This window comes from Quercus suber, unplaced genomic scaffold, assembly GCF_002906115.3.
Source record: "Quercus suber isolate HL8 unplaced genomic scaffold, Cork oak 2.0 scaffold_44, whole genome shotgun sequence".
NCBI lineage: Eukaryota > Viridiplantae > Streptophyta > Magnoliopsida > Fagales > Fagaceae > Quercus > Quercus suber.
The window spans coordinates 296917-311259 of record NW_027069509.1 but is presented as its reverse complement, the minus strand read 5'-3'; the positions used below and the strand labels follow the sequence as shown (position 1 = coordinate 311259).

The window sequence follows — 14343 nt, the reverse complement described above, 5'->3', positions numbered from 1 at the left end:
CTGGAATGAAAAAAAAAAAAAAAAAAAAAAAAAAAAAAAAAAAAAAAACCATTAGTTGTTAAGCGACTGAGTCGGATGCTAGAGCAAAGTTGCCCCTCCTAACTTCAAGTCATGGCTCTGTCTCTGGACCACATAAAGAGAAATATTGTTTGACAAGTATTTTCAGTTTTTGGTTTTCAAAATTTCAAAATTCCAAATTCAAAACATGAAACAATTTTGGTGTTTTCTAAGAACATAACTATATTTAATGATATGATTTTCGCGATTTTAGGTTGTTAATATAGAGATCTCTAGGTTTGTTTTGGTGCGGTAGGACATAGTCACGGTGGTGGATTTATGGGGTTTGTTTAAGTGGGTTTTTGTAGTCCTAACAATTTTGTATTGTTACTTTTGCCAAAATAACATGTAATTTTGGGAACTAAAAATTTATATAAAACATCATTTTTCCTACTTTTAGTTTTGAGAACTTGTTTTCTAAAATAATTACCAAACAATAAATGAGGTAAAATTGTGTGTTTGAAAACTTATTCCTTACAATTTTTGAGAACTATTTTTTAGATTTGAAAACACAAAACAAAAAATTTTGACCAAATAGGCTCTAAATTATTTTCTAAAGAATAATAGGGATTTGGTGTGGAATTCCAACTCAATACTCTTTGCCTTGATGAAGGTGTCTTCAACTTGTTTGTTTTCATTTTCTAAAAATCGTGGGCTCCACCAAGAGAAATGTTGTTTGGCAATTGTTTTTTTTGTTTTCAAAAATCTGAATCCAACTTTTACCGTACAAGATTGAAAATAGGAAATAAGGAGGTGTTTGGTACATGCACTTAGAAATATGTATTTTGTTGTTTGAAAATATGTGTGGAAATACGTGTGAGTGAAAAAGTAGGTAGAAATATGTGTAATGTTATTTAAAAACATATGTTTTTTTTGGAAATAGTGTACCAAACAGAGCCTAAGTTTATAATGCTTTATAAGAAATGAGAACTAAATTAAGTCGGTTCTCAATTCTTATAAAACACAAAATTTCTCCCGAACACTATTTTCTAAAATAGGCGTCAAACAAAAAATACGTTAAAATTGTGTTTTGACAACTGATTTCAAATAAAATTTTAGAAAAACTATGTTCTAATATGAAAACATAAAACCAAAAAATTGGTGAACTAATTGCATTACATTACCTCTTACTTTACTTCTTACTTTTTGTTCAAATATTAAAGTAAAATAGATGACAAAGTTAGGGTGTTCCCAAAAATGAGGATAAAATTTAGATTGGAAACAAAAGAAAGGGGGCAATGGGGGTGGGGATAAATTGCAAAAAGTATGTGTTAAAAGTAGGGTAGAGTAGGGATAGCAAATGGCAAGCCTAGTGCTCTTATTATAGCTGCGCAACACTCACTGACAAGCCCAGTGCCACACAACAATAGAGGCATATTCATCATATTGGCCTCTGTGCCCAGTGCTAACCAACAGCAGCAACAACTGTACCCTTGCCTACGCAAATTAAATTATATAAAATTGTAAAACTTGTTGACCAAGTTGTAAACAAATAGGGAGATTTTTTTTCTTCTCTTTTTTTATGAACAACTTGTCTTGTCTTTGGCTATATACTCTTTAATATAATGGTCAGGTTAATTATTCTTATTTAGTTTAAGTAGACTCTATAATTAGCTATGTTTTAAATGTTTCTTTGTAATTTTAGGGGGGGGGGATATTACCTACGTTAACCTGAGAGAGAGAGAGAGAGAGAGAGAGAGAGAATTACCCATTATTTATGTTGTGTTATTTATTAATAACTAGCTTGAATAATTGTGTCAATATTTTTGAGGTTATTAAATTATTAATATTATTTTATTTTTGAAAAGTACTTTTTAGCTATATTACTTATAGGGGCAGTCACGTGAATTGGGGTTTTTATATATTTCATTAAGATAATAATTGTTAGGACATATGTGGTTCACTTGTTAAGAACATATGTCAATAGTTTATATAGTTGGCTAATCCTTTAACAAAACACACTTTACTTGTAATTGGGTAGATCTAAGATGTGTTTAATACTTCAAGAAACATGTTGTTTTAGTCTAATATTAAAGCCATGAAGATTGGACCAAGAAACGAGTGAAGAAAATGTGTTCATTAAAGCTGGACAGATAGCTCGACACTTGTGGACAGATAGCTCGATAGCTGCTTGACACCTCTCGACAGCTAGCTATCTATCCAGCTTCTTAAGCTTTTTTTTTATCGCAATCTCGACACCTCCTGGACACCTGGTGGATCGATCGAGAAAGTTTCTGTCTCCTCAACATCTTTCGACACCTTCTCGATAGCTGTATCTGTCGAGCCTCATTAAATCTCAACACCTTCTCGACACCTGCTATCTATCGAGGTTACGGAAATGAGAATTTTCAGATCTGATTTTTGGGTCAGGCTTATTTATTTGTGTAGGGTTTCTTTTCTCACAACCCTAGACCTATATAAGGCTTATTTTAGAGGCCGTCACCAAAAAAAAAAAAAAAAAGAATACAAGGAGAACATATGCAAAAGGTGATCGATACCTTATTCTCTCTGAAAGAAGCTACTATGTCTTTGCGCCTTAGGGTTTTGTAACCAAGTGCTTCTTGATCTTCATTGTTGATGAAGTGAAGAACTTTGCAGCCAACATTCTTCTTCCTCAAGTTGGTGAGTGAGTCACATATTAGGATTCGTGCAAAGGAGTTAGTCACGTATTGGGATCCGTGCAACATCAAAGAGTGGCATTCATATATTGAAGAGTTTAGAAGTTCTGAAGCAGTAGAAGGTTTCTGTTGTGAGTTCATGTACGGGGATTGTAGAGTCTAGGGACAAAGAGTTTGTACTAAATCTGAAACTTCTCTTTACTATAGTGGATTCCTTTTCGGAAAGGTTTCCCCCCAGGTTTTTTACTGTGAAACTGGTTGGTTTCATTGGTTTTCCTGGGTCATCATATCTTGTCTTATTTATTTTTTCCGCTGCATGATTTTGACATTATATTGATGTTTGTTTGTTTTAACAAGTTTTATTCATAATTGATCTAATTAACAACTTGGGTTTAAAACTTATTAATTGTAACAACCGGGGTCTAAATTTCCCAACAATAATGACATAAAAAAAAATAGTGATTTTAGTAATTAATTAAGGGAATAATCTTAAAATTCACTTAATTTTTCTTTAAAATGAATGCATAATATATATATACCATTTTGAAGGGGGGGGGGGGGGGGGGTGAATTATGAATGACAAGCCTTGNAATGGATTCCATTAGTTGCACTTTGCACCAGGTACCACAATAATGCCCTAAAAGGCGATTGGCTTTGCAGGCTCAATCTTCCATAATTTGTCTTGTGTGTTTAAGATAGAGTTAAGTGTGTGTGTGTGTATATATAATTATATATATATATTTTTTTTTAAGGTAGAGTTAAGTATTTTTTATTTTTATTTTTTTAAGGTAAAGTTAGGTACTTTTTTTGGCTGGATAGATTACTCAAGAGAAACACATTATTGTTTTTTTTTTTTTTTTTTTTTGAGAAACAAGAGAAACACATTGTTGAATCTTTGATATTAAGGACAAGAACATGCATGAGCGAGGGGAAATAGAAACTTGCTAAGGCAACCTTGAACATAGTTTCATAATGTTTTATATAAAAAAGTCAACTTTAAACTTATGGAGACAAAAAAGGCAGAAAGTCTCTTGTTCTTAGTGCTATGCTTATAACCAATTTTTCTTTTAGAAATATGAATGGTCTTTCTTAGTTTTGGTTGCAATTCTAAAAATGAGTTAGACATATTTTTTTATTGTTGAGTTTCACGGAAAACTATTAATATATATATATATATATAGTTTTATAATTCTAAGTAATTATATAAATAAAAAATTTCATTCATGAAATATATACCTCAAATAGGAAAATAATTTATATTTTTTTAATCCTCTCAAGAGTTTCAACTTAGAAAAAAAAATCACAAATTCGAATTATTTGCAAAAAATAAAGTGGAAAAAATGAATGGTTTCAATAAGAAAAGAGGCATAAGAAGATAGAATTTTCATTAGAAGAATTTTTGAGTAGTGGTTTGTTGAGTATGTGTCGTTTTGAAAAAATGATTTCCTCTCTCATAAATCATTTTCACTCTATTGGTCCTTTTTTATCCTCTTGTTTACTTATTTATTTATTTTATTGTAACAAACACTAAATGATAAAAAAATAACTTTCAATTTTCTCAAAAAAAAAAAAAAAAAAAAAACTTTCATCCAAAAGAAATGGGATATTTTGAATTCTAAGGATTTATTGCTACCCTTACCAAATTGTAATATATTTTTTCAGTATCAAAGAAAAACTAGTTGCTATTGCATACAAATATGAAATACCTAACTGCAAACATGCTTTTGGAAATTCATGTCTCAACTTTCAAGTCAAATACATACCATAAAAAGGGGAAATAAAAATAAAATAGAGAATATTCTCTGTTAGCATTTTCTAATTCAAAGTCTACAGCTTGGTCCTTAAAAAAAATGGACCCTTTTTTTAGGAATAAAAATGAAGAAGTTTTCCTTGGTCGGCTTCTCTTGACGGGTATGTACTATGTACTATGTAATTTATTTTTTAAATTGCAATTGGGCTCAAAGTGGATGAGACAAGGCCTACTTTGGCAAGCAAATGAATGGACCAACTGTTGATTGTCAACCCAATATAGTCTTCGGACGATGTGGTCCACCAGCTAGGCAATTGATGAATAGAGAACCCACATAATCTGTGTTATGATGGACTTGGCCCAAGCCCAAACCCAAGTAAAATTTAAAACCAAACCAAGCTCAATGATGAGTGGTCTGGATGGATTGGTATATACGAGAATTTCTTTTTTTGCTGATATTTCATCTCCATTTGGGCCATGTGGTAGCTTGGGGGCACCCGGCACCCAAATCAAGGATGGTTGATGGCATGGGATCAACCTTGGTGCACGTGTTTTTTAATATCTTATGGTATAGTTGAACTTGCTCTCCCTTTTGACCCAAAGCAACAAGCATCAAATATTAAGGACTACAATGACTCGTTTGAAAGGTTATGAGGGGCTAAAAAGATTGAGGATTAAAATGAAATTTTAAAGAAAAAAAAAGCCATGATAGTGCATCAAACATTTAATATCATTAATCAATAAACCTTGTGTACAAAGTAAAAAGTAAAAATTTTTAATCCCATAATTCCACTCTCTTACTTATCGTTACTTATAAGTTTAGTTTTTCTTAAGACCTCATGATATTTATAAAATTGTTGATTTGAGACCTTTAACTAACATTTTGGGGCCACCCTAAGAGATTATTTCATTTAATAACATAGTGTATGTGGGGTGGAGGGGGCTATATATGGTCAAGTGAATAGTCAAATTTTTGAAAAGTTTTGGATACTCTCATTTTTCAGATTAAAAAAAAAAAATGCAAAGACATGTATACCCCCCTCATCCTAATTATATATAAGATGCAACAACATTTATTTCTTTTTGAAGCATGGCATATACATTAATAACTTTTCATTTGAGCATGATAGAATTGTGATTAAAATGTTGTTATCATCACAATTAAAAAAAAAAAAAAACCAATGTCATATTGTTTTTTCAATATAGATATTGACATTATTTCACTCAAAATTACACCTAATCATTTTATTTTTCATTTTTATATTAACCCATTAAGTACAATTAATTTATGATTTGAAAACTTATTTTAAATTGTAAAGTTTAATTTGAATCCACTCCTAACCTATGAAGTCTACTTGTACTGCACCAATGCGCTTAGAGCATTCTCATCAATAATTGTAAATGCAATAAATGCTATTTTTTAGCATCTAAATCCCAAAAAATCCACTCTGGGTCCGTTTGGATTGAACTTATTGTTGCTGAAACTGAAAATTGAAAACTGAAAACACTGTAGCAAAATAATTTTTAAATGTGTGAATAGTACCGTGGGATCCATTTTTAATATTTTTTATTATGTAAACAGTGCGTGAACAATAATAACCATTACATGAACAGTAATTTTTGTCCCATGTACAGTAATTTTACTGTTCACGCGCAGGGAAAAAAAAAAAAAAAAAAAAAGAGAGGAAACGCTGAAATCCAAAATGTGGACGCCGAATCCAAACCCTGCCTCTATCAAAACTTGTATATGCTATAAAATTTGCAATCTTGCTACAGTGCGCTCTCATTTTTGAGAGCGCATTGTAGCAAAATTGTATAATATTTTATGATTTCTAATTCTCTCTCTCCTCAAACTCTCAGACTCTCCCTCTCGTTCTCCCTCACAACCCAGACATCATCTCCCTTCCTTTTTCATCACGCTGCCTCCATTTTAAAACTCATCTGCTCTCTGTTGAGCTTCAAGAGTTTGTGGTTAGCGATTGTGGTCATGATTTGGTGGGTATCAGTGGTGCTTGGCGACGGTTTTGATGGGTTGAGATCGGGGTGGTGGGTTTTGGTTGGGGTTGAGAACGAGGTGGGTGGGTGGTGGTGGGTTTTAGTTGGGGTTGAGATTGGGGTGGGTGGGTGGTGGGTTTTGTGGTGGCGGCGATGGAGGGTTTGTTTTTTTTTTTTTTTTTTTTTGTGGTTTGTGGTAGTGGTTTTGGTTTGGCGTAGTGTTTGGCTGTGGGTGTGGTTTTGGTGATGGGTTTTTGGTTGTGAATGGTGATGGGTCATGGGTTTGGTTGGGTTAAGTTGGGAATGGGTGGTGGTGGGTTTTGGTTGGGGTTGAGATTGGAGTGGGTGGGTGGTGGGTTTTTTGGTGGCTAGCAGTGGCTAGCCTTTGGTGTGGGTTGTGCCATGGGTTGAGAAAGATGGAGAGACAATGGGAGAAAGAGACAGAGGGAGAGTGAAAAATAATTAAAAAAATGAATAAAAATATTAAAGAAAGAATATTTAAATGATGTTATAACAAAAATAGAATGTTTGATATTTAGTATATTGTAAAATGTAATGTTAAAATTGTAAAAATAATATTTTAAGAATACTAAAATTTTTACAATTGACGATGAAAATGCTCTTCCAAGGTACAAGCAGGGGACTCAATCTAAGACTTAATTTTTGTTGCTGCTTTTGTTTACAAATTCGTGTAATCAAATTTTTTTTTATTATTATAAAACTCCCAAAAAATAGAAAAAGAAAAGAAAAGAAAAGTAATTTTAAATTATTTGTTAATTAATTATTAACCATGAGACACAAAAACCGCGTCCGAGAATGAATGTGAAAACCGGGTTGGGCATGTATAAAAAGGCTAAACCCACACACCACCACAGCCACCACACTCAAATTATAGTAACAAGTAAGAGAGAGTTTAGTGAGAGAGAGAGAGAGAGAGAGAATTAATTATTCTAGGGTTTATGGCCGAAGAGAGCGTAGCAGAAATCGTCGAAGCAAACCCTACCGCCCAGGACATGGACCTCGACACATCCTCCGATCATCCCAAGGTCGACAACGACAATGACAACAACAACAACAACAACAACAACAACAACAACAACAACGAGGCGGTCGATTCTTCGTTGTCGACCAAGCGACCCAGAGAGGAAGAAGAAGAAGAAGAAGAAGAAGAAAAAGAAGAGGCCCAAAACCAAGACAACAACAATGGCGACGGCGTCGTTTTGAATAAGAAGCAGAAAGTAGAGGAGGAGGAGAAGTCCTTGGAAGAGGAGCGATTGGAAAAGCTAGCTGGAGGAGGAGAAGAAGAACAAGAACAAGAAAAAGAAGAAGAGGAGGAGAAATCGGATCCGACGAGCTTGGGTCCGAAGGATTTCGGGTCTTCGGTCGAGATGTTTGATTATTTCTACAAGTTTCTCCATTTTTGGCCTCCTAACCTCAACGTTAACAAGGTAATTCAAACCTGTTAAATTTTTGTTTAAGTTTGTGTTTGGTTGATGAGAAAGTTGGTTTCTTTTGTTGTCTTGATTTTAATTCTGTTGTGGGTTCTTTTGGGATGATCAAGAAAAACTGAATTGAATTGAAAGTTTCCATTTTTTTTTTTTGTTACTAAATTTTGGATTGTAAAAGAATTTGGTTTGTTTTGTTTGCTGTTTGGTTGCTGATAAATTGGAGGGAAAGCCAAGAAAAGGAAATTAATGTTTTTGGGTTTGGATTGTTTAAAAAGATCTGAAATTTGCAACTTTTTGTTGTTGTTTTATTTGGTTTTCTTGGCAAGCAAACAGGGGTTGGGTTACTCTTTTCTTTTTAACCTTTTCGTCAAAGTTCAAGCTTTTGATAGTTTTGATTAATATTTTGTGTTTGCTTAACTCACCAAGTACCCTGTCCCTCAGCAGAGGAGTAATAGAGAAAGAGTAATGAAGTACTCTGTTATGTTATACTGCAAAGTTAGTTTTATACACAGGAGTATTTTTTTTTTTTTAATTTTTTTTAAAATTTTTTTATGTTGGTAATTGGTTATTGTAGAATCAGAAAATATGTTTGAAAAGAATTACTGTGTATTGGTTTTGGGGTTCTTTTTAGTTCCCAATTGATTTCTTTATGGGTGTTTACCTTTTATTCTTTCACATGGTTGTTGGGTATTTTGAATGATTGAATGATTAGTTCATCAATTCAGTCGTGGTGATGTGCCCATTACTGTTTCCATAACCTACTCATGCATTTGTTATTGTGGAAGTAAATTTGGACGTTCAATAGATGAGCGATTCTGAATTTATTATATTCTGGTTGTAGTTGTAGACGTTTAAAGTCCTGGTAAACTAATCGCCTAGGTGTGTTTTTTTTTTTGTCTTTTTTTTGTTTTTTTGTTTTTTTTTTTGTTTTGAAGTAGGGTTAGCTCTTGACTGTTGTTTGTTCCAAAGAGAAACTATGGAAGTTTCTATTTGATGCAGTACGAGTCTAATGATGTGGAATTCTGGGCACTGAATTAGATTAGGGCCAAGCTTAGGAATGAAGAGAAAGGGAGTCCTTAAAATCATAGCTGGAGTCACAGATTTCTGTCTTTAGAGATGGGATTCTTCCATGTATTATGGTAATTGCCAGCTGGGTGAAAATTAAAATTTGCTTCTATTTCCCTAGAAATATTAAAAGTGGTCCTTTTTTTGATAATAAAAAAGGACTTGTTAATGAGCACTAGCTCAAATGGAATCTCTTCCACTTTTAAAAGCATTACCAATAAAAAAAATTGTGGTTCTATGACTTATATTGTCAATATGATTATTAGGGAGTTAAGATTACTTGGGGCATGTAGGAATTGGCATCCAAAGGTAGGATCCTCACATAGGGATACAACTTAACTCTGTTGGTTCCTTATTTGTGATGTTGGCTTTAAAGGAGGAAAAAATATGCCTATTCTACTTTGGTCCATAAAATTTTCTAAGGTTATATAAAGATGCCTCTTGCGCATTGGCCTCAACTTTATTTTTTCCTTATTATTTTAATTAAAGATGCATGTTATATTTGTTGAGGAACAATATTTCTATGTATGTAAATAATTAATGGATTTGGATTATGTTTTCATGATATCAACAAAGATATAAAGGGCTTGAGCTGCACCTCTGACTTGTGGAAATATCAGACCATGGTCTGTGGATTTTGTTTACTCTTGTTGTTCATGTCCTTTGTAATGATTGTCAGTTTGGCGTTGACTGCATTGTTATACAAGTTTCTATAAATGCCTTGCATGGTCTCTTTAGAATTATGAAATTTCAGGACCTCAATTGATGAAGCATTTTTTTGGCTTTACATATAAGTCTCATCACCTATTGAGAGTTTATTGTCTATGCTATAGAACACGTGCTTGGTATCCGTCAACCAGTTGTTCTGTTACTCTCCTTTATTGCTTTTAGTCAATATATTTAATCTCTTTTGTATAATTTATTTTTATCCTCTTAACAAATTTTTGTTTGGGGATTATCTGGCTTTTCTGAAAATTGTATCTACAAAAAGGTGTTTCAAAGTTGTTGTAGTACTTATGACATCTTGCTTTTCATGTGGAATCTGGAATGTTGCCGCCTTTTCTGTTTAGTGAGTTCTTTGCTTGTGTAATTGGGGCTTTCTGGTTGTAACCAGCCTATACAATGTGGCCTCTAACTTACAAACTTTAGGAACAAAAAGCTAAAGATTGTGCATTGCACACACTCCCCAGCCTGCCGACCATCTTTCTCTCTGTGGGTGTGTGATAAGTGTTATAATTTTTGCTTCAAAAGAAAGAAAATTTATTCTTAAATGCTAACCATACAAGTCACTAATAACTGCAATCTCAAGTTCCTTGGTTAATGTTCATAAAGTTTAATCTGGAGCAGGATTAATTGCCAGGCCTGAATTGTATAATGCATTTACTCAAGAGTTAATTTCTGTAAAATTCATGTCTTCACACATTTTGTGTTGCAGTATGAGCAAATGGTGCTGATGGACTTGATTAAGAAGGGTCATCCAGAGCCAGATAAAAAGATTGGGGGAGGGATCAGTGCTTTTCAGATCCGGTACCATCCTATGTGGAAAAGTAGGTGCTTCTTCCTCATAAGGGATGATGAGTCTGTGGATGATTTTAGCTTCAGGAAGTGTGTAGATCATATACTTCCCTTGCCAGAAGAGATGAAGTTAAAATCTGATGTCAACAAGGCCTTAGGTGGTGGTAAAGGTCATGGTCACAGAGGTGGTGGTCATGGTGGAAGAGGTGGTGGGCGTGGGCGTGGTCGTGGGCGTGGCCGTGGAAGAGGGGGTAGGTCGAGGAACTGAGGTATCGTGTTTAATTTACCAGAGCTCGATTTTGCTTTTATGACGGGGAGAGTTGTTTTTAATTAAAGATGTTTTTAGAAGAAACATCAAGACTAGGTTACTTCAGTTTTATCCTCCTAATGCTGTTGTGTTTTTCTTTATTCTACTCGATATTTATATTTTAAGTGGTGGTTTTCTTAAAGTTTTAAAGTTTTGAGATTGCAAGATGCCTATCTTTAACAACTGTAAATACTCTTGGGATGTGACTAAATATCCCATGAAATGAGTTTTTTTTTTTTTTTTTACTCTTGTATAATTTCGGTTATATTGGTGAAATTATTCACTTGGTGTATTATACCTCCTCTTACGTGAAGGTTACATGAAGGTGGACCATACATGTTTATCCTGTGCAGAGGAGAGTGTAATCCACTGGGTGTACATAATTTTTGTTATATTGATGCAAATCATACATGCAGATAATTGAAGAAACTTAATTCCTGCAAACCACCCATAACAGGTAAATCTTAATGACTACAATCTTTGTTAGGAGGGATATTACTATTTTATTTTTGCTAAAATAGGATGATACTACTTGGCTAAAAAAAACCTTTGCTATGTGACATTTTAGTATACATTTAAAAAAAAAAATTGTGGAAACACTTGGAGATGCCAACAAGTTGAGTTACAAAGCGCTTGGTGGCATTTTAATATTTTATACATCAATGTTGCATTGTGGACCATGATAAAACTGAATTATCATAGAAATTGGTTGTAGTAAATGATGAACCTCTAAAATTTATTGAATTTTTACATGTCTTATATTTGTTTTTTATTTTTTATTTTTTAAATTACATCTTTGTGTAATGAGTGGGGGATTTGAACTTTGGACATCTTTGTTAGAAACATCAGAAAATGTTGTCTCAAGGCCATAAGCTTGTATCATATCTCTCTGTTTGAAGGTAAATAATTAAGGGATTGATCTGTAACACCATTGAATTGGTTCATTCTACGGACTACGAATAAAGTTTATAGAAGTTCATAATGTGATGGGAAACGAATTGTTCATTTGGGTCCTATGACACTAATTTTGGTAATAGCTCTTGCTTCTTTAATGTTAGTAGAAAGGGGATTTCATTTAGAGCTAAATTGACACATAAATGGAATTAGCATACAGCATATAAGAGATATGCTATTATTACCAAAAAGAGCAATGTTTCGGACGAGATGGAATGGAACTAATAACACTGGTTTATTCAGCTTACTTAGTTTATATACAACTTTTTGAGTGTTTAATTTTTTTAAGATGCAATTGTATTTTTTCTCAATTTATTTGTTTTTAAGTCGAATAAGAAAAAAAAAAAAAATCCAATAAGCCGATTAAAATAAATTTCTTCGAAGAGTAATTAACTGCAAAAGTAGAAGGCCTCATCTTGAAAGGCAAACAATTCGACTGCAACACTAACGGTTATTCCCAAAGATCTTGAGAAGCCTATCACGTAATGTCTCCTATTAAACTACCTCCACTATCTTTGCAACAATCTTGTGGATTTTTAGGTTTTCATTTTCTCTATTATGGATGATGGTGCATGATAAAGTAATACTTGTCTCAAAAGCTAAATTTGATAAGAAATGATGGATTTAATCAGGGATTGAGTTCTCAAACTCATGCCCACTTCATGATAAACTACTAATTATGAAATAATGAATTTAAAATATCATTATTCTAACAATGCAAACTCAATTTTTTAATCGTTTGAAGTTGCATAGGGATTGATACAATTCAAGAACATAATAGCTATGCAAAGTGTAGGAAGAGGCATGCCGAACTAATGGTAAGGGGTGAGTTGGGTATTTTTCAATTAAACTTGATTTCTTTGGACTTAGAAATCTCCAGCCCAACATGTAAGGATCAGATTGGATTGGGTCATCGAGTTGATACTCTTTTGTTAGGCCTAAATTTAATTTAAATATTTAATAAATGATTACACATTACACAATTGAACCTAATATTTCAATCTCATTAAAATTAAATACCAAAATACCAAAATAAATCAAATTAGCTTGTAATCTCACGCATATACATAGTTACATTTGAAATTAATTGGAACAATTTCTAAAAATATTTAAAACTCTTAAAATACTTTTTTGGTAGTGCTCTAATATGTGTGTATATATATATATATATATATCATCATTCAAAATCATATAAGAGAATCATTACTATTTATCAATCTTAATTATGTTTGGTTTAACTTCTAACTCATGAAGACATCAGTTGGTATACCAAGCACTCAAAAAGGTAGAAGTCAGTGAGATAAACTGCCATTAAGAATATATATATATATATATAATTTTTTTGTGAAGCTAAATTTAGCGTATATTAAAAGTAGTAATTGCATTCTAAACAATAATTTTAAAATTATTTATCAAAATACCTAGAGACCAAATGATTTTGTCTTCAATAGCCAGCAACAGTAGCTGGTCACAACTTTTGCTCAGTGATGTATTGTGACCTATCTAAGTGGTAACATAAATTAGACATGAGCAAAGCATACGACCGGGTCGAATGGGACTGCCTACAACAAATCATGCAGAAACTAGGCTTCCACAATCAATGGATTAACATTGTAATGCGGTGTGTGACCTCGGTTAAGTATGCGGTACGAATCAATGGACAGCCGTGCGGCTGTATCCAACCAACCCGCGGGCTGAGGCAGGGTGACCCACTGTCACCTTACCTTTTCCTCATCTGTGCCGAAGGCTTGTCGGCCCTCTTGCATCATGCCTCTCGCAGAAAAGTGATTAAAGGTGTGGCTGCCTCTGCCCGGGGTCCAAGGTATCCCACCTTTTCTTTGCCGACGATAGCTTGGTGTTTGGGAGGGCGTCGGTGGGTGACGCCAAGGAAATCCAACGGATCCTCAAAGTCTATGAACTCTCCTCAGGTCAACAACTGAATAGCAGTAAAACCTCCCTATTTTTCAGCCCTAACACAAACCGAGAAACAAGGGATAGAGTGAAAACCATGTTCGGTGCTCAAGTTATCAAACCCCACGAAGCTTATCTTGGGCTGCCATCTCTTGTGGGCAGGTCAAAAAATAACACGTTTGCCACCCTCAAACAGCGGGTGGCCAACAAAGTATCGGGGTGGAAAGAGAAACTTCTAACGCCTGCTGGGAAGGAAGTGCTGATTAAATCCGTTGCCCAGGCTGTGCCTTCCTACACAATGAGCTGCTTTTTGCTCCCCAAAAATTTGTGCGAAGATCTGACAGGATTGTTCAGACAATTCTGGTGGGGCCAGGTGAAAAATGAAAAGAAACTAGCCTGGTTGAGCTGGGACAAAATGTGCATGCCAAAAGACAGGGGAGGGCTTGGTTTTAGGGACCTGAGAAGCTTTAACTTGGCGCTCCTGGCAAAGCAGGGGTGGCGGCTGCTAACCAACTCCTCGTCTCTTTTCTACCGAGTTTACAAAGCTAAGTATTTCCCGCATTGTAGTTTTGACGAGGCGGCCCTGGGTAGAAGCCCATCATACGCTTGGAGGAGTTTGATGGCGGCGCAGGGAATCATTAAAAAGGGCATGAGGTGGCAGGTTGGGTCAGGAAACAAAATAAGGGTGTGGAGGGACAAGTGGGTCCCTAGGCCCTACAGGCA

General features: G+C 34.3%; 1 protein-coding gene across 1 annotated transcript; it reads left to right on the top strand.

Moving 5' to 3' along the window:
• Window positions 1-7278: 7278 nt before the first annotated feature.
• Window positions 7279-10920, top strand: LOC111998693 (protein EMBRYO DEFECTIVE 514). The gene is made up of 2 exons (XM_024030783.2): window positions 7279-7868; window positions 10369-10920. Exons 1-2 carry the CDS (start codon window positions 7380-7382, stop codon window positions 10714-10716), a joined length of 837 nt encoding a protein of 278 aa, XP_023886551.2. The 5' UTR covers window positions 7279-7379; the 3' UTR covers window positions 10717-10920.
• Window positions 10921-14343: the final 3423 nt, after the last annotated feature.

What these genes read in the sequence shown, in the direction of transcription:
- LOC111998693 (XM_024030783.2), top strand. Translation starts at nt 7,380, where the DNA reads ATGGCCGAAGAGAGCGTAGCAGAAATCGTCGAAGCAAACCCTACCGCC. An exon ending in CTAACCTCAACGTTAACAAG is followed by an intron (nt 7,869 to 10,368) that starts GTAATTCAAACC and finishes TTTGTGTTGCAG; the next exon opens with TATGAGCAAATGGTGCTGAT.